The 26,495-nt window shown below is 45.4% G+C and overlaps 1 protein-coding gene across 4 annotated transcripts in view; it reads left to right on the top strand.

Annotated features, from left to right (window-relative positions):
- The window catches only part of PECAM1 (platelet and endothelial cell adhesion molecule 1), a 127,582-nt gene that overhangs the window by 87,252 nt on the left and 13,835 nt on the right, over positions 1–26,495 (top strand). For 2 of the 4 annotated variants that reach the window (XM_058284535.2, XM_058284534.2), the window contains exons 5-13: positions 1,830–2,102; positions 7,516–7,764; positions 9,532–9,807; positions 13,250–13,537; positions 14,186–14,293; positions 15,544–15,571; positions 16,314–16,390; positions 18,321–18,374; positions 19,334–19,396. In XM_058284535.2, coding sequence (XP_058140518.1) covers positions 1,830–2,102; positions 7,516–7,764; positions 9,532–9,807; positions 13,250–13,537; positions 14,186–14,293; positions 15,544–15,571; positions 16,314–16,390; positions 18,321–18,374; positions 19,334–19,396 — 1,416 coding nt within the window. Of the gene's footprint in view, positions 1–1,829; positions 2,103–7,515; positions 7,765–9,531; positions 9,808–13,249; positions 13,538–14,185; positions 14,294–15,543; positions 15,572–16,313; positions 16,391–18,320; positions 18,375–19,333; positions 19,397–24,247; positions 24,305–26,495 lie in introns of all 4 variants that reach the window. The other 2 variants (XM_058284533.2, XM_058284536.2) reach the window with 2 other exon arrangements.

Here is a 26,495-nt window from a genome sequence, read left to right as displayed (position 1 = left end):
CATAATTTATTTACCCCATCCTCTACTGAAGGGCATTTAGATATTTTCCCAGTATTTTGCTATTACAATAATTATACAGTGCACGTACTTGTACTTACATTTCGTGTACTTTTGCAATCATTGTATTATTATTACTTATAGGGTTAATTCCTAGCAGTAGAATTGTTGATTAAAATGCTTTGTGCATTTTCAATATCAATAGATGTTGCCAAAGTGCTCCTCAAAATGGTAAACACTTCCACCAAAAAAGTATGTCTGTATTTTCCCACATTCTTGCCAACATTTTATTATTTTCACCAATCTAATTGATGCACAATGCGTATCATTATTGTTGCAATTTGCATTTCTTTCGTTTTTAGAGAGGTTGATAATGTACCTTTTTGTTTATTGGTCTGTTACAGGTTTTCCCCATGAACGTCCTTTTCATATATTCTTTGCCCACTTTTCCTTTTCCTTATGATCTGTTTGAGCCCTTTATAAATTAAGGGAATTAACGCTTTGTCAGACGTACTATGCAAATATTTTCCCCAGTTTGTCATTTGTCTTTTTTATTTTATCTATGATATGTTTTCCATGAGAAAGTTTTTCATCTTTATTAGCCAAATTTATCAAAATTTTTTTCCTTTATAGCATCTCATTTTTGAGATTCACTCTAAACGTCCTCTGGAGTCCAAGGTTATTAAAGAAAAAATGTATCTATGTTATTGTTTTTTGTTTTTTGTTTTAGTGTTTCTGTGGTTTCTTTTTTGTCTATGTTGAAATCTTCAGTGTATCTGGAGTTAATTTGGATACGAGAAACAACTCTTTAGTTATTACTAAGCTACGCTTACGGTTTGGTGCCCTTGTTGAGTGTCCTAAAAGATGCCCTTTCTTTTTGGCTTTTACTCAGGAAAGCAAGCTATTATTTTTTTAATGATAGCTTTTTACTGTGAATATAAATGACTTTATATTTTAAAAAACAAAAAGCACTACTGTAGCTTAAAATAATTACATCATTCTAAATTAACTTCTGGCATTTTGTTTTATCTTTTTTCCTATTTCTAGTATTTTTAATGCTCTTATCTGGATTGTAATAGTTATAATCTATGTACATACATATTTTTGTGTCCTGTTGTTTTTTCATTTTTGTTTGTTTCTTTGTTTTTTGTTGTTTTGTGGAAGCAAAGGCTAGGACCTGCCCCTACTTCCCTCGCCTCCTCCTGAAGATCCCACATCCTGGTATCTGACCCACATTTTATTAAAGCAGTATTTTTCATAGTGTACAAGTCATGAGATCAATTTAGTGCATCATGACCAGTGATAAATAAGATAGAACAGACTAGAACTGCTTTTTTTTGCATATAGTTAGATATGCATACAGTTTTGCATATAATTAGATTTCCATAGTTGTTACTTTTGAAAACTATACAATATCCATGCTAAGATGCCATAGTTCCATGAGATGCTAATTTTAGATAGTTGTAAGAAGATGCAGGAAAATTCTTGGTAGACAGGTAGTGAGAGGGAAAGGAGACCAGGTCCTGGGCCTTTGCCACTTTTAACTGCTGTGGTTATTTCTGAGGTCTCCTGCAGGAAGTTCTGCAGACAGGATCTAGCTAAAGAAAGTTGAAGAACTCATTTAAGAAGAAGCCTGAAGGTACAAGAATGAGCAAAATGGAGGGGATGATCAGAGCAGCCTATGTGAAGGTGTTTGAGAGGAAAGGCTGAAAGGGGAAAACTGTGGTTGGGGAAAGGGGAGCAACAAAAAGAGCAGAAATGAGTAGGAAGAGTCTTTTTGCCCTAACTCAGTTTGAAACTGGATCCAGCTGTGTTGTTGTCTTCTCTTGCAGAATCCTTCTCCATTCCCAAGTTCCACATAAGCCCCATGGGGATGATCACAGAAGGAGATGATCTCCACATTAAGTGTACCATCCAGATGACGCACCTGTCCCAGACGTTTCCGGAAATCATAATCCAAAAGGACAAGGCAATTGTGGCGCACAGCAAACACGGTGAGGCCGTGTACTCGGTGATGGCGTTGGTGGAGCACAGCGGTAACTATACCTGCAAAGTGGAGTCCAGCCGGATATCCAAGGTCAACAGCATCATGGTCAACATAACAGGTAGGGCTGCACCTGCAGGGTGTGGGCAGGTGGCGTATTCAGTGAGAGACTGTGCTGGAATCCAGACTGCCCTGGCCAGTGAGAGCGGACCCCCTTTGTGCTTTGCCCCTGCTTGTCCTCATGAATGTACTCAGGCTGGGAACGTGGTGCTTGTGGGCAAAGGGGAGAATGTTAACATGTAACAAGTAGTGGTCAGCTGTGGTGAGGGAGGGAGCAGAACCTGGCCTTAAATCCCAACTCTGCCACTGATACCTCTGTAACCTTGGGTGAGTCATTAAGTGTCTTGCCTCAGCTTTGTGAGGTGGGGGTAATGATAGCCCTCACCTGAAAGGACTGTTGTCATAATTAAATGAGATAACTGTGCTATGAAGCCTTAGCACACACAGAATGAACATTCCGTAAATGTTGGCTAAGGTTTCTAGCATAAGTTTTATGTTTCTGTTTCCTCTGGACCAAACATTATGCTAGATCACAGGTACAGGTCCTATGACAGGGTTGAGCATCACCCTTTCTCTGGGGCCAGGTTACCTTAGGAAAGCATAAAGCATCATTGGGCCATAAAATATGATTTACTTGGTTGTCTCCACCTGGAAGCCTGAGTCATGCAGGGTCTACATGTCAGCCAGTAGATCAGGCTCCCTGGCCCAAGAAGGTAACTTGTTATGCTTGGCCCACCCTTCCTATCCCTTCCCCACTCTGTGCTCTGCTCCTGGGCTGTGTCCTTTCCATGTGGAGCTAACTGAGGCACACCAGGGCTGGCAGGAATACACTTGCATGTTCAAGTTCTACCAAGCCTTTGGGGATGGCCCCATACCCACCAACGCAATAGTTTTCTGCCCCCGTCTTGCTCTCAGGGTCTTTGTAGCAATATTGAGGATGCTAAGATGCCACCAGGTTTTGTAAACATAAAATCATTGAATTAGTTTGTCTCCTTTAAGTCAAAAAGTGGCTTCCTTCATTCCTCACTGTCTATCTTCTCAGATCCAGTCTGTCCCCAAGTGCTGCCAGGGCTCTCTCCTCTGTCCTGTCTTCTCTGTCTCCCCCTAGCAATGGCCCTCATACCAGGGGTCTCCCTGAGCATCTCTGCTCTACTGCATCCTTCAGTGGGTGGCTGGAGATACCTCCTAAGGCAGCACCTCTTCAAGATCCTGTTCAGGGGCTCAAACGCCTTCACTTTCCCCTGATCCTCCTCCCTTCCAAACTTCCCACCCCATCTGCCTGCAACGCCCTTTCCCCTTGGCCCCCTGAGAATCTTCTATTGCCCTTAAAGACCAAGCCCTGCAGCAACCTCCACGTTCCCTCAGGCAGAGCCTGCGTGCTGGTCACACCTCAGTTCTAGCCTCCTCTGATCCTGTCTTCTTGATCCTCCCTGAAAGATCTGGGTCAGGGTCTGTCTCCACCATTCTCTGAGAGCTCTTGAAGGACCAGGTCTGTGGCTCCATTCGTTCTACATCTTTGGTACTTGGCACAGAACCTGGCACATTGTAGGGGCTCAATAAATACACTCTTTCAATGAACGAATAAAAGACTGATCCCTTACTTTTTTTTTAATCCACTGATTACTTTTTTTTAAAGATACATAGATCACACAAAATGTTACATTAAAAGATATAAGAGGTTCCCATATACGCCACTCCCCACACCCCCTACTCCTCCCACTTCAACAACTTCTTTCATTAGTGTGGTGCATTCATTGCATTCGATGAATACATTTTGGAGCATTGCTACACAGCATGGATTATAGTTTATGTTGTAGTTTACACTCTCCCAGTCCATTCACTGGGTTATGGCAGAATATATAATGTCTGCATCTGTACCTGCAATATCATTAGGACAACTCCAAGTTCTGAAAATTCTCCCATATCACACCTCTTTTTCCCTCTCCCTGCCTTCCACCATTCCTGTGGCCACTGTCTCCACAGCAACGATATAATTTCTTCCATTGCTAAAGTCACAATAATTCTGTAGAATTCCAGTAAGTCCACTCTAATCCATATATATTCTTTTTAATCTCCACCCCCCCCCACCTTGCAGTTTGTTTTTTGCTGTCTGCTCTCTGTGTCCATTTGCTGCGTGTTCTTCGTGTCTGCTTATCTCCCTTTTTTGTTGCATCATCTTGCTGTGCCAGCTCTCCACCCTGGGCACAGGCCATCAGTTCTCTGCATGGGGCGTGGGCCAGGTTGCCTTCACAAGGAGGTCCTGGGATGTGAACCCAGGGCATTCCATATGGTAGACAGGAGCCCAATCGATTGAGCCATAGCCACTTCCCTCTAATCCATATTTTATTTCTCCATCCCGAGGACCCTGGATGGTAATGCCCACTCCACCTCTAAATTGAGAGGGGTTTAGATGCCATGCAGGATTCTCCTGCTTGCAGCTGTAGACTTTCTCGGTTCCTTGGTGTTGTGGTTGACCATCCTCACCTTCTTGTTAGCTGACCTGGGTAAGTCCAACAAACTGGAGAGTAGGTGTTGCAACTCTGCTGAGGCTCAAGGCCTAGCTGGCACATGGACAGTCCAGAGATTAAAGTCTCCTGAGCATACACCAACCCCAGCGCCAATCACAGGTTCAGTAAAAGTGACAAAAGAGGCATGTGTAGAGAAGTCACATCTGAGTCCAACTTTATCACACTCAGGAGCAAAAATTCCAAAGTATGGTCCATTGGCAAGGCACTGAACTCCAGAGCCATCTGCCATGACTATAGGACCTGGGTGTCTCCATAGCCCTCACGAGCACCACTGCCTGGGGTTGTATCTACTTTGGCTGTCTCTGAGATCCTGCTGAGACGCGCATAAGTGCGACCCCTCTGATGACCTCCCAACTCATTTTGAAGTCTCTTAGCCATATAAACTCATTTATCTTTACCATTTCCCCCTTTTATTCAAATATGAGTCCCCTATATTCTATATGTGACTTTACTGTGACCTAAAACTTTTTTGAAGACATAATAATAATTTTTAAAAAAGGATGTAGACACTGAGGCAGAAATGGAAGAGAGTACATACAGGGCAACATCTATTACAGTGATGAAAGGCAAAATGCCAAAAAAAAATTTTTATGATATTTTTCATTTTTTAATACCCCAATTTATTTTTTACTTTATTCCTCTAAATTATTAAGTATTTTATTTCTAATCTTTAAACCAATCATTACTATTTCATTTTCCTGTTAATTGAATTTGGGAATATATAAACCTTCATTTTTGAAGAAGTTTTAGATCACAGAGGGGTTCAACTATGGCAGGGGAGGAGCACTGGTGTGGGGTGTCATTGATGGGGGATTCATGAGTGGGAGGGAGTTCTCCAGGGCATGCATATAGGGTATATAGATATGTTTGTATGTTCATTGGATATTGATATAATGGGTACAGTTTCAATGACAACTGAAGGAGTGCTGAGTTCTCATCCTGGGGAGCTCTGCCGCATTCCCCAATGGAACAGCAACAGTCCCCCAAATTCAAGGGCAAAGATCAGTGAAGAAGGATGGTCCAATGATGGGTCCTTAATACTGATGACTATGCTTATGAGCCTTGAAATTTCAACTAGGCCTAGAGCTGCAGGGTGCCTTAGAGGTACCTCCTGAGCACCTCCATGTTGCTCCAATGTGGCCACTCTCTAAGCCAAACTCAGCATATAAATGCATTATCTTCCCCCCAGTGTGGGACAGGACTCCCAGGGATGACCCTCCCTGGAGCCAAGGGATTACTACCAAGCATCAGCTGGTGATGCAACTAGAAAAAGACCATATTACTCTTAATGATGCTCCATTCAGTCGGTTTACACAGGATTATTATTTTTTAAATATATTTTCCTTATATTGTTTAAAATGCAGAGTCTTTGCTTCTAGATTCTTCCTAAGCCATTCCCTGTCCCCCCAGTTTTGGTATCTGCCCAGTGAGAGTGTAAACTACTTAAGAGTTTAAATTTCTTTGTGTGCTTTTCCCCATTCCTAATCCAGAGATTTTTATTTTTAATGTTTTTATTTTTTATTTCTCTCCCCTTACACCCCCGTTGTCTGTTCTCTGTGTCTATTTGCTGCATGTTCTTCTTTGTCTGCTTCTGTTGTTGTCAGCGGCATGGGAATCTGTGTCTCTTTTTGTTGCGTCATCTTGTTTTGTCAGCTCTCCATGTGTGCGGTGCCATTCCTGGGCAGACTGAACTTTCTTTCCCACTGGGCAGCTCTCCTTATGGGGCGCACTTCTTGTGTGTGGGGCTCCCCTACGTGGGGACACCTCTGCATGGTGTAGCACTCCTTGCGTGCATCAGCACTGCACATGGGCCAGCTGCACACAGGTCAAGGAGGCCCGCGGTTTGAACTGCGGACCTCCCATGTGGTAGACGGATGCCCTAACCACTGAGCCAAGTCCACTTCCCTGTTTTTAATGTTTTTATTAGAATAGGAGGTTTACATCATGTAGAAAGTTCACAGCTTTCCTATTGCCCTCCCCTTGCCCTCTACACAGTTTTCCCTATTATTAACACTTTGCAGTAGTGTGGTACCTAACCCAAACCTTTTGATGGTGCTCTGAACACAGATGAGTCAGTGCTTCTCAGAGGGCAGGCAGGCAGGCTCCTTCATGAACTATAGATCAACTAGTGGATACCACTTTACTTGAGGCTTTTATTTTATTCCCTGTTGAGAAAACTACACAAGGTTGTGCTAAATATATGTTATGTTTTTCCCATCAAAAATAGAATACAATTAACATCTTCAAATATAATTAAAAGTTGTATTTTAAAAAAGAGGATGAGGGCATGGCCACAGCCAAAGACCCTGACGAGACAGGCCAGCCCTGCCTGAGTGAGCCATGGATGCAGGGCTGAGGTGGGACATTAAAAGCTGACCCCCTCCCTGGAAAATAAAATAAAAAATTTTCAGGGAAGCAGATATGGCTCAAGCGATTGGGCTCCCACCTACCACATAGGGTTCTATTCCTGGGGCCTCCTGGTGAAGGCAAGCTAACCTGCATGGCAGGTTGGTCCACAAGGGGTACTGGCACATGCAGAGAGCTGATGCAGCAAGATGATGCAACAAAAAGAGACATGAAGGAGAGACAATAAGAGATGCAGTGATCAGGGAGCTGAGGTGGCGCAAGAGATTGAATGCCTCTCTCCCACTCTGGAAGGTCCCAGGATCAATTCCTGGTGCTGCCTAAAGAGAAGACAAGCAGACACAGAAGAACACACAGTGAATGGACACAGAGAGCAGATAGCAAAGCCAAAAAACAACAGTGGCAGGGGGGTGGGGGTGGGGAGTAAATAAATAAATCTTTAAAAAAATATTTGCAATAAGTTGGGAGTTGGTTCTGCCAGGTAGGCTGATGGCCTCTCTGTGAAGAGGCTTTGGGGATGATGCCCAGCCACATCTCCCCTCATTACTCACTTACTGTTTTGTTTTGTTTTGTTTTTTCCAGAGCTGTTTTCCAAACCAAATCTAGAATTTTCCTCCACACGCCTGGACCAGGGTGAAAACTTAAACCTGTGGTGCACCATTCCAGGAGCACCTCCCGCCAACTTCACCACTCAGAAGGGAGGTGTGACTGTGACACAGGCTCAGAACTTCACCAAGATAGCCTCACAGTTGGACAGTGGGACTTATACCTGCACTGCAGCTGTTGGCAACGTGCTCAAGGAAAGCAACGCTGTACAGATAGCCGTGTGCGGTGAGTCATCCTCACTGGTTCAGAGTCCTGGGATTGGAGGGGAGATGGGGAATTTATTGCCAGCTGCTACTCTTTCCAGTCTGAAGGCCGCGCAGACTTAAGGCAGTGTAAGAGCTCAAAGGAAGGAGAAAGGAGTGAAAATTGAGATGTTGAACAGAAACAAGTGGGTGTTCCTAGTCAGAACCCAGGAGAGGGGCAAAAGGAGGGAAAATGTTATTGGCCAGATTCAAGTTCATGACTTTATTAATTTATATTAATTTTTAAAAAAAGATTTATTTTTTTATTCATTTCTTTACCCTTGCCCCCTCAGTTGTCTGCTCTCTGTGTCCATTCACTGTGTGTTCTTCTGTGTCTGCTTGCATTCTTGTCAGAGGCACCGGGAATCTATGTCTCTTTTTGTTGCATCATCTTGCTGTGTCAGCTCTCCAGGTGTGCGGTGCCACTCCTGGGCAGGCTGCACTTTTTTCGCACTGGGCATTTCTCCTTATGGGGTGCACTCCTTGCATGTGGGGCTCCCCTGTGCAGGGGACACACTTGCATGGCATGGCACTCCTTGCACGCATCAGCACTGTGCATGGGCCAGTGCACCACACAGGTCGGGAGGCCCTGGGTTTGAACCCTGGCCCTCCCATGTTGTAGGTGGACGTGCTGTCAGTTGAGCCAGATCCACTTCCCAAGTTCATGACTTTATTGTGGCTGCATAACTGCTGATGTGGACCCTAAATTGGCAAGATTCTGACTGCTAGAGCTGGGTCCCTTCCAAAGGGCCAAGAATAAAACACTGCTTGGTCAACATTAAATTTTAAGAAGATGGAGGTTCCAGTTTTTTATCCATGTGCTGGCTAACCAGAGGGCTAAGGCTTCTGGTAGGCAGGATGATGGTACTGGGACCACCTAGAGCCTGGCTTTTTATACTTGAATGTGCATATGAATCACTTGGGACCTGAAGAGCAAAGTCTGATTGGGTAGGTTGGGGTGGGGCCAGATTCCTCATTTCTAGCAGGCTCCTCAGTGATGCTATTGGATCCTGGACCACACACTTTGAGTCGAGAGGTCCTGGATGAACGTGGAGCATCATCCAACCTGTCACCGTCACATGTTATTCAGTCATGGTCCTTCAGTTTAGCTGTGACTGTGTTTTTTGCAGCTAAGATTTTGTTCTTAATTGAACCAGGATTTTAGCCTATTGTCAACTCTCTAGCCATCTAACTCAAAAGGAAATAATGCAAGAGACAAATATGGGTCATTACATTTACATTTTTTTTTATTCTCAGGAGGAAGTCTTTTCATTTGATAAGCTTGATAAAAAGCTAACTTCTAATAGTGACCTAGTAGAATTCTTATCTCTTGAGGCATGCAATTTACTATCAGGAGGGAAGAATTTGTTTTAAAATGTATTCTCTTTGGGTATTTTACTTACGCTGTTTCCTTTGTCAACACGAAAAAGTAAATTTATGTGTGTGCGCCTGTGAAATACATGAAAACATAAACATCTATTTATAGGGATATAATGTTTTTCTTGGCTTTGCACCATCTCTTTTTTGTTTTTAACTCTTCTCTTTCCTTCTTGCCACATGCACACTCACAGGAAACCTGTAAAGGTAGATGAGGCAGACAGGCCTTTAAAATTACCGTAGTGACAGAAAGCAAAACCCGGAGCCTGAAGAAGGAACCTCAAGAGTACGTGAGGCCAGTGTGCCTCTTGGGCTGGGTGTTTTGCTTCCACCTTCAATGCCCTTCAGATGGTTTCTCTTTCTGTTTGTCTAGAAATGCTCTCCCAGCCCAGGATTTTTCATGACACCAGGTCTGAGGTGATAAAAGGGCAGACCATAGAAATCAGCTGCCAATCAATAAATGGAACACCACCGATTACTTATCACCTCTTAAAAGAAGAGAAAATTTTGAAGAGCTATAATAAGAGCTCAAATAGTCCGGCCATATTCAAGGATAACCTAACAAATGATGTAAAATACCAGTGTCGCGCAGATAATTGCCATTCCACCTCTGAAATACTCAGCGAGGTCCTGCTGGTCAAGGTAATAGGTAAGTTGCTGTGCTGTGAGAAGAAATCATGTGGGATTTGGGGCTTTAGTTAACATTTTTGAAGATTTAGGGTTGTCCAGGACTTCTGGGGGCAGTAAGAGAAGAGGGTGGTATTTGTGCAAAGGCCATCAATCAGACAAGAATCAAAGCAGGACCAAGGCCCTGGTAAAAGGGGCCAAAAAATATTTCAGGAGTTATTGACATGACTCAATGTAATCTCTTTCCAGAAACTTTTAACTGAACTGCTAAAAGATTAAAAGAGGGAAAGTGTCCTGACTTCCGGAGGCACTAGAGTGGTGCCTTCAGGCTCCCTTAGCATTTGCTCCTTTTTAGTTGACCTGACAATCAACTCTGAGACTGGTGGACCAGAGCTGTTCTCCACTGTTAACCCTTGGCAGGGTAGCTCTGGGATGTGCAGAACCCACAGTAACCAGAGCTACTCTGGAACTTGCTAACATTTGCCTGGGATACTCAAATTCCAGAGGAATATACCACTGCCTTGCAGTGGATATTTTTTCCTTGAGCCTCTATCTTGTGTGTCTTCAAGGCCTTAAGAATGCCATTGCTGGCAACTCTTAGGTATTCTGCAACCTGGTGTAAGAAGCTTAATGAGGCTTCCTCCTCCTCCATGTCCTTGTTTGAGAATTGTTTATCTACATGTGCCTCTGTGGACATCTCACATTGGATAGACATAATCTTGCCTCTATGAATGTATAATCTAAGAGCAGCTATATTTTTCAAACTAACATTGACCATACATAGTAAGCACCTAATGCTATGGGACATAGAAAAGAAGGCATAGTCTTCATTTCTAATGATACAGCAAGCACAGGAAACTACTGATTAAATAATAGAGAAATATTTGAATAATAGTGCATGAGGCAAAACATGATAACTGCCCAATGAACTATCCTTACACCAATGATGGTTCTATTTGGGTTGATCATAAAGTTTTGGTAATGGGTGGTGTTAATGGTAGCACAACATTGTGAACATAATTAACAGCATTGAATTATAAATTTCAATGTGGCTAAAAGGGGAAATTTTAAATTGTATATATTACTAGAATAAAAATGTTAAAGCAACCGTAGGACTGTATGACAAAGTGAAGCCTATTGTAAATAATGGACTATAGTTAATATTACAATTATATTTTTTAAAAGTTTTATTATGAATTGTAGCAAATGTACCAGATTAATGCAAGGTGTTAATAATAGAGTGGTATTCAGTAACTGTATTTTATGCACGAGTGTTCTACAAACCTGCAACTCCTTTAATAATAGTTTTTAAAAAAGAATTTAGGAGATGGGAGATATTACCTGGCTTGAATGGGAAAACTTCATGTAATCCTGGTTTAGGATTACATACAGAGCTTGACAGTAGGTGAACAGAGAGAGCTGGAGATGCCCTGCCAGTATAGTCAAGTGCATGAGCAAAAGGCTCGCTCCACATCCAAAGATGGTGGGGAAATCAGATGGCTGAAAACAAAGGCTGGGCATGGACAATCATTGGATAGAAGCTGAAGAAGTGGCTGAGCCCGACTGTGAAGGCCATTGAAAGCCAGTCCTGAGAGTTGGAAATTTGTCCTGTGTGCAATGGGTAGCCAGAAGGACCAGGTGAGAATGGGACATCAGGATGATTTACCTAGTGGCTCTATCAGTTAGGAGGAGAGGCTGCAGAACTCAGGATATGTGCAATGCAGAAACGCAGGTGAAACTGGTGGTTTAAATTGGGTCAATATCAAAGGCTAACATTTACTGAGCTCTGAACACAGGCCCAGCTTTGTGTGAAGTGCTTCAGTAAACTGCCTCCACTGATACTTACAATAGCCACATAGTAGTAGTATCCTTATTTTGTGATGAGGCAGCTGAGGCTTTGGCAAACAGTTGGTGGGTGATGGAGCTGGGATTTGAACCCAGGCAGCCTGTCTACTGAGCCCAGCTTATCACCCTTGCCTTGTGCTTCAGCTCCCAGTGAGAGAGGCTGTTGGGTCAGCTGAACCCTCCAGGGAGCCTGCCCATGTATGAGATCATCGCCACGCCAGCCCTGGTGCTCCCCTTTGCAGTTCCAGAAGTTCCATGATATTACCACACACCACACTCACAAGAGGGTGACTCAGCCTTTGCCTCCCACATATGATACATACCCCCCAACATCATCTCATCATCAGAGACAATGGATGCCCATTTCCTGAACAGTGCATTCTCATGCTAGTTGGATATTCTATCTGGGAACACAAGTTAGGGTCAGAATTTTGGTGATTGAACTTGGAGCCAGGGCAAGGGGACATGGGAGGAAGATGAGCTCTGCTTGGAGTCTCTGGGAACAAGGGATTGGTAGGGCCTCCAGGTAGAAATGCCTGGGGAAAAAGTTGAGACTTGAAATTCAGGGGAGTTACCTGGACCAGAGCTCTACATTTAGGTGTTAAGTGCATAGAAGTAGAAGTTATGAGTGTAGGCAAATCACCAGAAGATAGAATAGAGATGGAAAGAAGTGAAGGAGTGAATTTTGCAGAATGCCCATATTTAAGGGGCAAAACGAGAATAAGCAATGAATAAGGAGAACATGGCAGATGAGGATGAAAGAGAAACAGGGTTATGAGGCATTGTGGAAGCCCAGAAAAGCTGAGTTCAAAAGGATATGCTGGTGACCATCCAGTGCTGTAGGAAGGCTGAGGATGGGAGGACCAGACCGAGAAGTTTTACCACCAAATTTAATCTGTAGGTGACTCAGGAACTAGTTGGTTGGGGATCAGGTGACCTCTTGATTTCTTTGAAACCAGAAATAGAATGTAGTTTCAGAAGCAGAGGCATGGAAGTCAGATTTCAGGGGAAACAAGAAAGTGGGAGATGAGATGTGAAAGCAGTAGGTTTAGACCTATTAAAGGAAAAAGAAGGGGGAAAACAGAATGAGAGCTAGAGAAAACAAGAGATCAAGTTTATTTCTTTGCAAGATCTGGAAGTGCCGAGCATCTTTGTAAGTAGGAGAGAAATTGCACACACATAAAGTAGAACCCAAAGGAATATGTAAGTTAAAGGATTTGCTTAATTTTACAGTCAAGGGTGGGGGTTATATGGGAACCTCTTATATTGTTTGAATGTAACATTAAAAAAAATAAAGATATCATAGGAAAAATAAAATAAAAATAAATACGAAAAAAAATGCTTATAGTCGAGCTGAGTGGTCAGTAATACTGGAGTTGGTAAGTGAAGGGAGGTGGCGCTGGTGGCTCATGTTTAACCAACATATGAGGACAGGAGGCATCCTTTACAGCCCTTCTGGCCAAGTGAGAGGAGAAACCATGGAGAAGGAAGAATGAAGGGAGTGACTTGAAGGAAGGACAGAATCCAAGCCCAGGAGAGAGGCTGGGCATGAGCTGTGGTATTTCATGTTCTTTCTCTTCCCTGTCTGTGCTCAGTGCTAATCTTTTCCTGCTTTTCAGCACCTGTTGATGAGGTCCAGCTCTTTGTTCTGGAGAAGGAAGAGGTCGAATCTGGGAAGCAGGTTGTGCTTCGGTGCACTGTGAAAGAAGGGTCTGGTCCAATCAGCTATAGCTTTTACAGGGGAATTGAGGGCAAGCCCTTCTACCAAAACACTTTGAATAGCACCGAGGCAATATGGTACAAGACAGAGGCAAGCAAGGAGGAGGAGGGACACTATTACTGCAAAGCCTCCAACAGAGCAAACCTTGGCAAAAGCATCCCCCAAAGCAACATAGTGACAGTCAGAGGTGAGTCGGGGTCTCAACAGTGAGATGTGTGTGGGCTCCAAGGAGCAAGGCTGGAAAATACACCCCTTGTAAGAGGCAGTGGGTGGGAGTTTTGTGCATGTGACTGATGGTTAAGGGACCAATATCCCCAGGCTGTTTGGTTGCAAGTGACAGAAGTCCACTCAAATTAACTTAAGTGAAAAAAAAGAGGAATTGATTATTATAAGGAATTGGAAGTATTTCACAAAGTCCAAATTCCTAATTCTTGGCAGACAGAGCCAGAGGATTGGCTTACCTTGGGGCAAATGTCCACCATGGAACACTTACAGCCAAGGGTACTAGGTCATGCAGAATGAACATGGTTGAGGGAGCCCACAGATATGGGTAGATGGGGAATTTCGAGGGAAGGAAGAGGGCTGAGCAGATGCCCCAAAAGGAGTCTACTCCAATGGAGTCTCCCCTAATGAAATCAATTAGTTTCCTCCTCTGAGGCCATAGCAGACCTCTGTAGCAGAAATAATGATGCATGCAGAGCTCCTCAGAGGTGGATTCTAAGTGTAAGAGGCCGGTTACAAGGACTATAAAAATCAGTCTTATTTGTTGCTTAAACCTGAAATTACTTTTGCTGGCAGCTTAAAACCTTGTAATTTCAATTTTTTTCATCTCCAGTCTTCCTTCCCCCATGGAAGAAAGGACTTATCGCAGTAGTTGTCATCGGAGTGATAATTGCAATCTCGATACTTGGGGTCAGATGCTATTTTCTGAGGAAAGCCAAGGGTGAGCACAATTCTTTCATTCCATTCTGACAGGTCATCCTTGACAGGAAATTAGACATAGTTGTGTGGTGGTTCAGCCTCATGGAGGCTGGTGCTCTGGCCCAGTGGGAGCTAGGCAGGTGTAACTGATGACAGTGGCTTTCCTCCTTGGTGTATCACCTTGAAAATCACAGATTTTTGGCTTTGGTGGGGGCAGAATTTTTGTTGCCTCTGGATTTAACTAGATAAAAATGAAAGGGATTGTTTTCCTGGTTGGGCAACAGAGAAAAGATAAATCTGGGGGGAAGTTGGGTCTCCATGTGATCAGAAGAAGACATTTCTGTGGGTTTGGCCATGCCTGGTCCTACCATTGGTAGAGTGGGGTTTGATAGTTATGGAGATGCCCCTCCACACACATACATACCCCCACCCACCAAATACCTCCCAATTAACCGTTCACTGTGCCGTGACTTCCACCCTGTGTTTGGGGTTAGCCAAGCACAGATGGGAAGCTAAAGGGGCACAGCACAGTAAATTCTGCACACACAAAATTTGTTTGAGATGAGGTGGGTTCTAATGCAGACCTTGGTGCTGCTGCTTGGGAGAGGAGTGGGCAGACGGGATAAGGAGGGGCTCTAGGTTTTTTCTAAACCATGAGGGCTACAACTTTCCTGAGAAGACAGGTTCCAGAACAATCTCCTTCCTAACGCTGACCCTAGGATTGATCTCAGGCCAGCTTGGACTTAAAAGCAAAGGGACTGGGAAGCAGATGTGGCTCAAGCAATTGAGCTCCCACCTATAACATGGGAGGCTCTGGGTTCAGTTCTGGTGCCTCTCAAACAGAAGACAAGCACACAACGAACAGACAGTGAGTTCAAACCAAGAGGGAATGGGGAGCCATAAATTAAAAAAACAAATCTTTATTAAAAAAAAAAGGCAAAGGGATTGATTTAAACTTTACTTTTTGAAGTTGTATTGAATCAAAGTGATAGCCACCCGCTTGTCTGACTAATCCAGTTGTCTCTAACGAAAATCACTGCTGGCAAAAATGTCATATTCCTGGGGAAATCATGTGAAATCTTTTACTAAAAGAGCAAGAAAAGACTGGCTTAAATTTTTTTTTTAAGTTAGCATGAATGCATTAAGCTTTCTTTTCTCTCTTTTTATGAGTATTTAATCTTCAGGAAAATAAATACAGTTGAGGAGAGCATTCTTATCTCATATGGACGTGGGTATTTACACTGACTTTGGCGTTTCTCTTTCTCCTTAAAGCCAAGCAGATGCCAGTAGAGATGTCCAGGTAAGTGGACTTGTAGAAGGGGGCGGCGGCTCTGTGGGCGTGGGTTTGGAGGCTGCTCCACACTTCGCAACCTAGAATACCAGGAAGTGGTTCTGGGGACTTGTCTTTAGGGGGATTCTTGTCAGTAAGATGTTTTCAATGGTTCTTGGCAAACTTGGAAAAAGAAGGGCCTGGGGTGTGTGTGGTGTGAGTGTGCGTGTGTGTGTGTGTCAGTGGAAGTTTGCCAATTGTCCTTCCATGGGAAGAAATGGCTTTCACGCTGAGTTCATGACGTTCTTCCTATACTACGACTTGTGAAATCCTCCTTTTCTTCTGAAATTATGATGGTAGTAGACAGGACAAAGAATATACTTACTTGGCAGATTTATACTGGCCTAAGAAAATGGTTTTGCTACTTTTACTGTTTGGTGTCATCTGAAATCCAAAACTATAGAAACCATTGCTCTGTTCCCAGAGAGGAACAGTAGCAGAGAAGGAGGATTTCAGGGGTTTGCCAAGAGCACAGTTACCTTGTGAAATGTTCCCTGTAGCCCCGACACTCATTTTAACAGCAAAAATGGTTTCTGGCAAATCATCTAAGACGTGAGAAGATGTTAGTTTTCTAAATGCCAGATAAAGTTTCCGTCACCTTGGAAAACTCTTCCTGGTTCTCTTATGGTCTTTCCTTGGTTATTTTATTGGTTTGGGGCTAAAGCTAAAAATGTTAAATATGTTTTGTTTTTTTTTTAAATTTCATTTTAAGGCCAGCAGCACCACTTCTGAACTCCAACAACGAGAAGCCATCGTCAGATCCCAGCCCTGAAGCCAATAGTCACTATGGTACAGACTTTTTTGTTGTTGTTGAAGATTTATTTTATTTATTTCTCTCCCCTTCCCCCCCATTGTCTGCTCTCTGTGTCCATTCGCTGTGTGTTCTTCTGCTTCCACTTGCATTATCCAGCAGCACTGGGAAACTGCAGCTCATTTTGTTGCATCATCTTGCTGCTTCAGCTCTCGGCGTGTGTGGCGCCATTCCTGGGCGGGCTGCACTTTTTTCATGCAGGGCGGCTCTTCTTGCAGGGCACACTCCGTGCACATGGGGCATCCCTATGCGGGGACGCCCCTGCATGGCACGGCACTCCTTGCGTGCCACAGTGCTGTGCATGGGCCAGCTTACCGCACGGGTCAGGAGGCCCTGGGGATTGAACCCTGGACCTTCTATATGGTAGACAGATGCTCTATCAGTTGAGCCACGTCCGCTTTCCTGTGGTACAGTCTTGATCTCCTTCAGTTGCAAAGAGGGTTTTCCAACTTGCTACATACTCACCTTTACCCCTCTTAGAAGCAGAATCTATAGGCAGTGGAATAAAAATAGGAAGGGAAACCCTGTCTTCAAGCAGAGTATTTAATCTAATTAGTCACTGGATGGTGATCTAATAAACAAATCAAAACAAAAAAAAATTGAAAAGAAAGGCAGAACATTTTATTCTAATTTCCTCAGCTTCTAAACATCTCGAGGAATAAAAGATGGAGAATAATCATAATACTTTGGGCATCCATCACATGTTCTCTTTGAAGGCTTTAAATATTGCCCAACTGTAATTCTTCTCCATCTGTGCAGGAGATGCCAGATATCCACTTAAGGTATTGGCAAAACATCTCAGATGATGCTATTACAAGAACAACACGGCTCAGCAGGGTGGGTAACCAATCCCAGGATTCTTAATCCCTTGAAGGCTATGGGAAAATTGCTCAAGCATTTTAGCAGGGAGGCTATGAGTACATCAGACAAAAAGTTCTGGCCCAGGCCAGACTTGGAGCAACTTCCTTTTTCAACAGGTTATTTTCTAAATCTGTAATAGTGTTCCACAGAATAAAAAATTTTTAGAATAAGTCTTTTATAGGACATGCTTAAGAAATCTGTTTTGAGAATTGAGCAATTCTTATAGTACTGAATCATACACTTTAAAAAAGTAAAATAAAAATAAGTCACTTAAGAAACTATGTTTGAAAAAATTGGGTGAATATTTAGCAAAAATAAACCAATCTGTAGAGAAAATAATACTTTCAGTGGATAATTTTTATTATTTATACATAAGTAGATAGTTTAAACTAAATGCTGACACAAATTTGTATTAAAATAGGATTTTCCCCAAATTTCCAAAATGCAAGAAATACTCTGGATTTCTGTTTTACTGTCTCTGTATAGATTATGTCAGTTATAGATAGAGCTTAATAATCATATAGTAATCAATTCAAACACCTAATGGAAACCCGTGTGTTCTTAGAGGATTTATAATAGTCTTAGGAATTAAAGAAAAAACAACTTGATTAAAAAAAGGAAAATCTTTATTTATTTTTTTATGGGTACCCACTGAGTGGCAGCCTGGAAGTACTGCTGCTTCTTTACAGCACGCTCCCATTGATTTAATACTCTAGAGGGAGGGGGCTAGTTTAACAGTCCCTCTTCATGTTTGTGATTCCTGGCTGGTTTCATTTCCATTACTTGTTAAAATTGAACAATTCTGAGTCATAAATAGAAGCACCATCCCCATGAGATGGTGGATACCCACTGCTGGTGTTAGATGCAGCTCACACAGCCTGGTGGACAGATGCCAGGACAGAGTCAGACCAGCCAGGCTGCCACTGCTGGTTGCCACCCACAGGGAGAAATTATGCTTGATTTTCTTTGTTAGCGGCACTGTAGTTTGAAAAATGTATGAATTTCCAGTATCACACATCCTAATTAATTGTGTTATTTTTCAACTAGGTTACAGTGAAGATGTGGGAAACCATGCGATGAAACCAATAAATAAAAATAAAGGTAATTATCTAGTTAATTTTTTACTAGAGACCTTTACATAAAAAAGACCTGCAGGAAAAGATTATACCTAAAAAGGAACTTCCTGATGGGGATAGATTTAAAAATCCAAGAACAGACTATAGAATACGGTAATAGAATCTCTCTCTTTTGGGTGTTAGAGGCAGAGGTGTCTTTTTGAAATGCCACTGCTGCTTATTTTAAAGTTAACTATAGTTTATGTGCCTGTGCCTGAAGTTCAGAGGGGCTGCGCTAACTCAGTTTCCAAAATTCCTTTTTCACTCTGGACGCTGTCATGAGACCTAAAGCTTTTAAAGAACTAAAAGGATTCTTCTATAAATGCCCTGCTTGATCCTTGACCACAGAATCACGGTTTTACTTGCTGCTAAGAAACCTGATTTGGGGGCACTTTAAAAACAAAACAAAATGATAGTGCTTGTGTCTAACACAGACTAATTTGCTGATCCTCCCAGAGCACCCTGAAGAATTTCATTAACTTTTTTTTTTAATAAGTATGCCTCATACTCTAAAGAACTCCTTGGACTGGTGAGCTGTTTCCCATTTCACGAGACCCTTTCAACCTTGGGTTCAGCCTTCTACCTTCGTGGCCAAAAAGAAGGCTTCTAGCATTTGGCGTGAGACTCAGCTGAGTTACCTGCTGTGGCCAACACTGTGCTGCTTTCTGCACCTACTACCTTTTAAAATCCTCCCACCCTGGAAAACAGCAGGGACCTAGGCAGGGGGGTACTTCCCCGCCCTGCGTGAGCCCTCTCACTGCCTCCTATGGGGGTGCAGGACTCCCCAGCCTAAGCTTTCACCCCCGTTTAGAATGGAGTTAAGCATGTCCGGCTTCCCCCTTAAAATAAGGAATTCTTTAATAAGTGGAGTGGAAATCTCTCCTGTTGTCTGAGGCCCCCAGGTGATTCTGTCTAACCCCAGGGCACTATGGTTCCTTTGAGCAGAGCCTCTGAACTCTAACGTGGAGTACACAGAAGTGGAGGTGTCCTCACCTGAGCCTCACCAAGGTAAACACCCCCGCCCCGGGGATTCCCCATGCTCTGCTTAGGTGTAGACACTGGGGTGGAGTGTGCTGCGGCCAGGCCCAAGAGTCTGGTCACCCTCAGTCACTTGGAAAGGAGGTGGTCAGCAGACCTTCTGGATGTGCCTAAGGCAGGTGCAAAGGCCCTGCCCAGGCTTTGGGTGTAAAATCCCATTCATAATAATTCATGGTTCTACTAGTGATGGCTAACATTGACTGAACCTTGACTAAGTGCCAGGCCAATTACTAAAAGCCAGGCCATCTGTTTCTGTTGAACAGAGACTTCTTGAGAGCAACCCTGCTTCTCCTGGGGGTCTAGGCTTCCTTCAGGAGACGCCTCCTTTTCCCAAACCCAGTGTGTTCCTAAAAAAATGTCCTCACAACTGAGCTCGTGTGAATTAAGTGCATTTTTAAGGCCCCGAGGACTTCGCTATTTAAAAGGACACTAGGGCAAAGGCTTTTGGAAGCAAAGAATCCCTTTCAGTGTGAACAGTGGCTCAGGTTTTGCTTTCAGCATGTGGTTCTTTCAGGAGCAGACAGGCTGGGAAGAATCTGTTTCTGATTCTGTGCTGGGGAGACTGACTCAGAGGGGGCAATTTCATAGCCAGAGCAGAAACATTAATCTTGGCTTCTTATGGCACCACACACAAAAAAACCTGCCTATCCTCCTCCTCCTCCGACTCAGCTCACCTAAAGCCTCAGTTCCTGCAGGCTCAAAGGAAACAGCCATCTGGAGCCTTCCTGCCCTGCTGGGAAGCTTGTTAAACTACAGCCATCCATGCCCCTTCTCCAGAGGCTAAGGCCAGGCCACCTGCTGGGGCTGGTCCCCAGCCCAGTGCGTTAGCCAGAGCGGCCTGGCGAGGTGTCCTGAAGTCACCTCTTGCTCCCTGATCTGCGAGGAGTTTGGGATCCTGTCCTTCTTCCCTTGCTTAGCACCAAGCCTGGCGTCATGTCAGCAGAACCTTCCAGATAGGGTTGTCCCGTGCAGCCCCTGAGAGCACTATTCCACAGTCCACAGTCTGAGTGGCTCCTAGGGTTGTGTGGTGCTCACTTGGCAGTACTTCACAGGGTGTCTGCTTCCAAATCCAGGCTGGACCTGGGGGTGGGAAGGGATGGGGGTGTGGCAGCCCTGAAGTTCTCTGCCCCTTTATTTCAGTGTAAAATAATTCACTCATTTATTTAACAAGGGCCCACATACCAGCTCCTGTGCCAGCCCCTGTGCCAGCAGCCAAGGATACAGTGGCGGTCAGGCCTAAGTGGTCCCTCCCCTCAAGGGGCTACAGCCAATGAAGGATCCCAGAAAATAAGGGTCCAAAGAATGAATATAAAGCTGCAGATTATAGGAAGTGCTCGGAAGGAAAAGGAGGCACAAAGGTGATGCCTTCTCTGGCTTGGGTGGTCCTAGGAAGCCTTATTTAGGGGGTGGCATCTAAGCCTGGATCTGAAGTTGTAACAGAGGAGGCCCGACCCAGGAAAGGAGAAGGGCAGTGTTGGGCGGCACAGAGCTCAGCGCCTTTAAGGATCTGAAAGGAGGCTGCAGAGGGGGAGGCGGCTGGAGCAGGGGGGAAGGGGTGCGGGCAGAGCAGCAGGCCTCTAAGGAGGGGGCTCCACATTCTGTTCTAAGTAGATTAGGGAGCCACTGGAAGGCTTTCAGCAGGGAAGTGACAGGATCCCGCTTCTTTAAAAAAAGATCCCTGTGGCCACCATGGAGAACAGATGGAAGGGGACGAAAATGGAAGCAGAGACCAGTATTTTCTCACCAGGCAGGAGCGGATGAGGGGGGAGCTAAAGTGATATATGTAAACGGGTGGATTCAAGATCTATTTTGGAGACAGAGCCACAGCACCGGAGGAAAAATTTAATGGCCAGGATGGGAGGACGCAGAATTGCTAAACTTGATTGAGCAGCTGCGTGGATGGTTGTGACGTCTGAGAGTGAAGAACGGGCTGAGGTGGGCTCATGTTACATTTGAGGTCTGGGGCTCCCCCGGCCCAGCCTGAGCCTGGTGTGAGGGCTCCTTCCGTCGCTCTGGGCATCTCGTGCTTGGTGCCCTATGGTAAGGGTGCTCCTCCTAAAGGGACAAGAGGACAGGGCAGCGTTGCCCAAAGCTTTTGAACGTACTTTGGAAAAACCCTGCTGTCTTCTTTGTTCTTGCCCCTGCTCAGCTATGGCCAGGTCAGGTCCACGTGGAATGATGAGAGTTGTGATTGACCCCTGGAGGGCTTAGGATTTAAGGAGGCTGAAGAGATGGCAGGGTTTTGTCCTTGGAAAACCATCTCCGTTTTCCACAGTCGTGCTTCCTCCTTTGGGAATGTTTCCACGTTAGTAGCATCTGGTTTTCTTTTTCTTGCTTAAAGGTGGGGAGGAGTTGAAGGGAAAGGAGGAATGTCTGGAAACACGTGGCCCGGGAAGGACAGGGGCAATCAGCCTGCATGTCCCCGGCCGAGCTGTACAGCCGTGGGGTCCCCAATGCCCAACCGGTCACCTCTTCCCAACCTGCACAAAGGTGCGGAGGCCCTGGGAGAACGTGAGTGAGAGTCACTTTGGTGAGATGGAGAGCTTCTAGAGGATTCAAGTTGTGTTTTCTGGATCCAGCCTCCCCCTTGGCAGCTAAGGGGCAGGGAGGCATGGGAGGTGGGTGGAAAATGGGGGCAGGGGCAGTGCTGCACCTCTAAAGTTCTCCCCGCTGCCTCCCCATGGCAGGGAGTGGGGCAACGCTGGGGAAGGACGGGGCTTTGTGGATTCAGGTCAGTGAGGAGCAAACGTGCTCTGGTCTTGGCCCACTGTGTCCGCTGTCCTCAAGTCCTCCCCTCCTCCACCGTTGGGGTGGGGGTGGGTGGGGGCTGTGTCCAGCTCTCGGCCTGGCTGGGCAGCAGACCAAGTGGTCTCTTAGGGGTGGAGGAGGACTGGGAAGGAACTTGTTAAACGGGGTTGACTGCAGGCTTGTTCCGCGGCTAACTCCTGGGAAAACCCCATGACGTTGAAGCCATCTCTTTCTCTGTCCAAACAGAGGAAAACAGAAGCCAAAATAAAGCCCAGCCGGAAACAACCATGACAACAGAGACAAACAGCCTGTGGGTCTGGTTTAGCCATTAATTTGCAGCTGCTGTCATGGAGAAGCAAGAGGAGGGGAAGTAGTGATGACCAGCACACATGCACAAGCGCACACACACACACACGTGCGCACACACCCCTTCCCGTTGCTGAGCTGGGGCTGATTATGCCAAGACCAAAATCAGGTCTTGAAGGCCAGGGGGTCTGAGATAAAGATCCTGCAGGGACAGGTGCTTTCACTGTCTCATTAAACCTTTATCAAGTGCCTCCACATATCTGTGCAAAGCCAGGGTTTTGGGGGCGAACAGGACCTCAGTCACTGTATGATCTCACTTGCACGAGCCCCCTAGAATATGCAAATTCATAGAGACAGAAAGTAGACAGGGGTAGGGGAAATAGGGAGTTATTGCTTAATGGGCACAGACTTATTTTCAACCAAAAAGTTTTGGTAAGGGATGGTTGTGATGGTTGCACAACACTGTGTGATTAACATCCCAGGTTTGTACACCCGAAAATGGCTAAAATGGACAATGTTATGTTGTATATATGTTCCCACAATGAGAAATTTTAAAAGACCTCATTTGCTGCCCTGGAAGAGCTCAGGGTCCACCAGGGAGGGGCATGGGGACAAATAATGTCTAGCAGGCCAAGGGCAAGTATCTCCAAAGTCTTTTGGGAGCACAGGGGGGCCACACAACTGCCCAGGCACAGGGAAGATGTGTCAGGGAGAGGCAGGGGCACACATGCTAACTAGTGTGGGAGTGAAGCTTGACCTGGGTCTTGAAAGATGAGGAGGGCTGTTTCACCAGGAAAGGGGCAAAGAAAAAGGAGCCTGTGCAGGGTCAGAGGGGAAAGAGTGGGGGTCCTCTGAGGGTAGCCTCGGCCATCTGCCACCAAGAGAAACACCTGTGGCCGGAAGTGCCTTGCCATCTGTAAAAGAGGAATGTTGGTCCACATGGCATCAGGCTCCTTCCTAAAATGAGGTTTCCTGATCCTTTGTACTGGTGAGAAGAGCTGGGGAAGTCAGGTTCCATCCTGTGTCCTCAGGGTTTGTGGATATAGTGTATGTGTGTGCACACTAGTTGTATGAGTGTGCACGTGTATGTGTAAGTGAACACTGTCTCTGTGTGTGCACAGTATGTATTGTGTGCATATACTATGTATATGCATGGGTGCACTGTGAATCTGTGTACTTACTGTGTATGAGTGTGCACAATGCGGGGTTGCAGTGTGTATGTGTGTGCATGAATGTATGTATGAGTATGTGCTTGTATGCAGTGTGTGCATGTGTGTGTACACATCCTGTGTGTATACTTCAATTTAAAATAATAAGATGGACAGCAGGTGTAGCTCAGTGGTTGAGCATCTGCTTCCCATGTATGAGGTCCCAAGTTCAATGCCCGGTGCCTCCTTTAAAAAACAATAATAAAAAAAAATAAAATAAAATAGGAAGATGGCTGTAAGGCAGATCAGGGCCACAGTGGCAAGGAAAGAAAGACGGGGCCACTGAGTTGGAGGCTGCAGGCTTTGGGCAGGGCTTCCGTGGAGCAGGGGCCTGTTAACCTTGTACTTCCGGGTTGAGGGTGATGCTGGTTAGACCAGGCTCTGCCAAAGCTGTCAATGGTCTGGCCTTTAGAGGTGACAAGGTCTCCAGGTGCTCCTGAAGGTGGGCACTCATGGGGTGGGACAGTGGGGGTACAGCCTTGCTAGGGAGCCTTGGGCATTTCCTGGCTCACCTGGTGCCCAGAGGCAGCTACTGATCCGTGCCTGGTCCCTTTTCCAGCTCTGGAAACAAAAGGCACAGAGACGGTGTACAGTGAAATCCGGAAAGCTGACCCTGGTGAGTGAGGGCACCCTGATCTCCCCAGCCTGGGGGCTGCTTCCCCCAGAATCAGTGACGTCACCTTGGGAGGGGGCTGGGAAGAAGAAGCCCCAGAGGCCAGAAGGAGGAGCCACAAACCCACCTCTCCCTCCACTGCAAGTGTTGACTCTCCCACCACCCTTCAAAAGTAGCCATGGGCTGCATTTAGTATTCACTTAGTCAACAAAAGCTTCTTGAGTGCTGCGCATAGGCAAGCAACCTTGTAAGTTTGCACCCAACTAACGGGAGATGTCATCACTCGGGCAAGGTGGACCGGAGCTTGTCCTGGCACCACTGTGCGCTCACAGGGGCTCAGCAGTGGTCAGATGTTCTACTCTTCCTGTCCCCGGCAGAAGATGCCCCCTCATGGGCCCTGGCGACTTGGGGCTCCCAAAGAACTTAAAAAGTCAAGGCTTTGCTTTGAAGCCATTCAGTAGCTTCTGCCTTTCCAAAATTAGGCTGACTTTTTTGGGGGGCGTGGGAAGGATATGAATCTGATCCCACTTCCTTCGATTTCTGTCTGGACTCCCCCCACCTCCTTCAGTTCACGCCATGCCAGTGGTGCCTCAGGGAGGAGCTGCCCCCGGGGACTGAATGCAGTGCCCAAGCAGACACAGCTGGCAAAGCTCCCACCAAATTCATCTTTTGCATAATTATTCTTTCAATTCTGTTGAAATGAAGCCCACAAAGACTACTTTTCAATTCTGAAAATTAGCAGTCCAAAGGCATAGAAGTGCTGGGAAAAGCAGGTGCTACGTGAATGTCCAACTTTGTACAACTGACCTCCATTCAAGTGGGCTCTTTGAAAGGGAATCACTAAACTTTGAAAGGGAACCCACATTCAGCCTGGCTACTCAGACTGTGGACCCAAAGAATCAGAATCTCCAAAATCTGAACTCTAAAACTTCCAGGTGATTCTGATACCCACTAACCTGACTGATTCCCTGAAGAGCCCACACTTTATCTGAAACAGGAATTGGTCCCTTGTTCTTCTTTTTAATTCGTATTTCAATGGGTAGAGCAGAAACTCAACTCCCTTTGGAACTTGATAGTGAGTGAATAATTTTTGAAAATCACTTCTTGGGGAATTTTGTCCCAGACACCTCATTTTGCAGGCTCAATATATTCAGAGCTAGTGAAATGCAAGTTCTGAAATAAATAGGCTTTCTCTATTTTTCTAGTGTAACAGAAAGCTAAATGGTGAGGTCGAATTCAAAGTTGGACAATTGTGCAACTTTCCCTGGGCTAAGAGCTGCAGAAATACCTTTCAGTTGCCTTGGGCATGCAGTAGCTTGTGTCTGTTGGGTGCTTAAAATGTGCTAGGTGCTGTGCTTGGCAGTCTCTGGACTTACTGTGCATTATGTCTTTCAATCCCCACAACAAAATCCATTTTATGAGTGATGATACTGAGGCATAGAGAAGTTAATCTGCTTGTCTAGAGTCACACAGGAAATCACACAGGAAGCAGCCATGAGCCAACCAGACTCCCCGCCCCTGATTGCTGAGCTGCAGTGCCTTCCATTTCTGGAAAGGGTAGCTGGTGGAGTCTGAAGGTGGCCGCCTCACTGCCTCTCCCTTAAGGCTTTGGGTCTGCGGTGGGCCCGAGCTACCAGTGGAAGCCTCTTCTAGAGCAGGCAAAGGCCACGCCCAGCATGGATTCCCAGAGGGGTCTGCTTTAGGGCAGCTGTTTAAGCAGGCTCTCCCTGGGGTCTGATGCCCTGGGTCCTCAGTCAGGGGCTGCTGGGAACCTGAAGCCCCTGTCCACCCTCTGCTGGGTGGATGTAGGATGAATGGGGCTGCCCTTACCCCTGCTGCTTCTGGGAGAGGAGTCTCCATCTGGAACACACCGTAGGCATCATGGCACCAACCCTGTGGGAAGCCATGTAAGGTGGTAAAGAGCCCTGGCTTTGCTGGGAGACACCCACACCCCTGTCCTGGCACTGCCACTTACCAGCTGTGTGACACTGACAAGACGCTAAACCCCTCTGAGACTCAGTTTCTTCAATTATTAAACAGGGATGAGGTTAAATGAGAAAAGAAGATTATAGAGGATCACATGACATGGTGCTAATTATTCCAAGCACACAGGATGCATTTTATCCCCAGCACTCAATCCATTTTAGCTGAAAAGCACAGAGAGGTCAGCTCTGTGTCCAGGGCGGGGCATCTA

The sequence above is a fragment of the Dasypus novemcinctus genome, chromosome 21, assembly GCF_030445035.2.
Source record: "Dasypus novemcinctus isolate mDasNov1 chromosome 21, mDasNov1.1.hap2, whole genome shotgun sequence".
Classification (NCBI taxonomy): Eukaryota; Metazoa; Chordata; class Mammalia; order Cingulata; family Dasypodidae; genus Dasypus; species Dasypus novemcinctus.
Note: the sequence above shows the minus strand (reverse complement) of the source record. Positions and strands in the feature narration are given on the sequence as shown.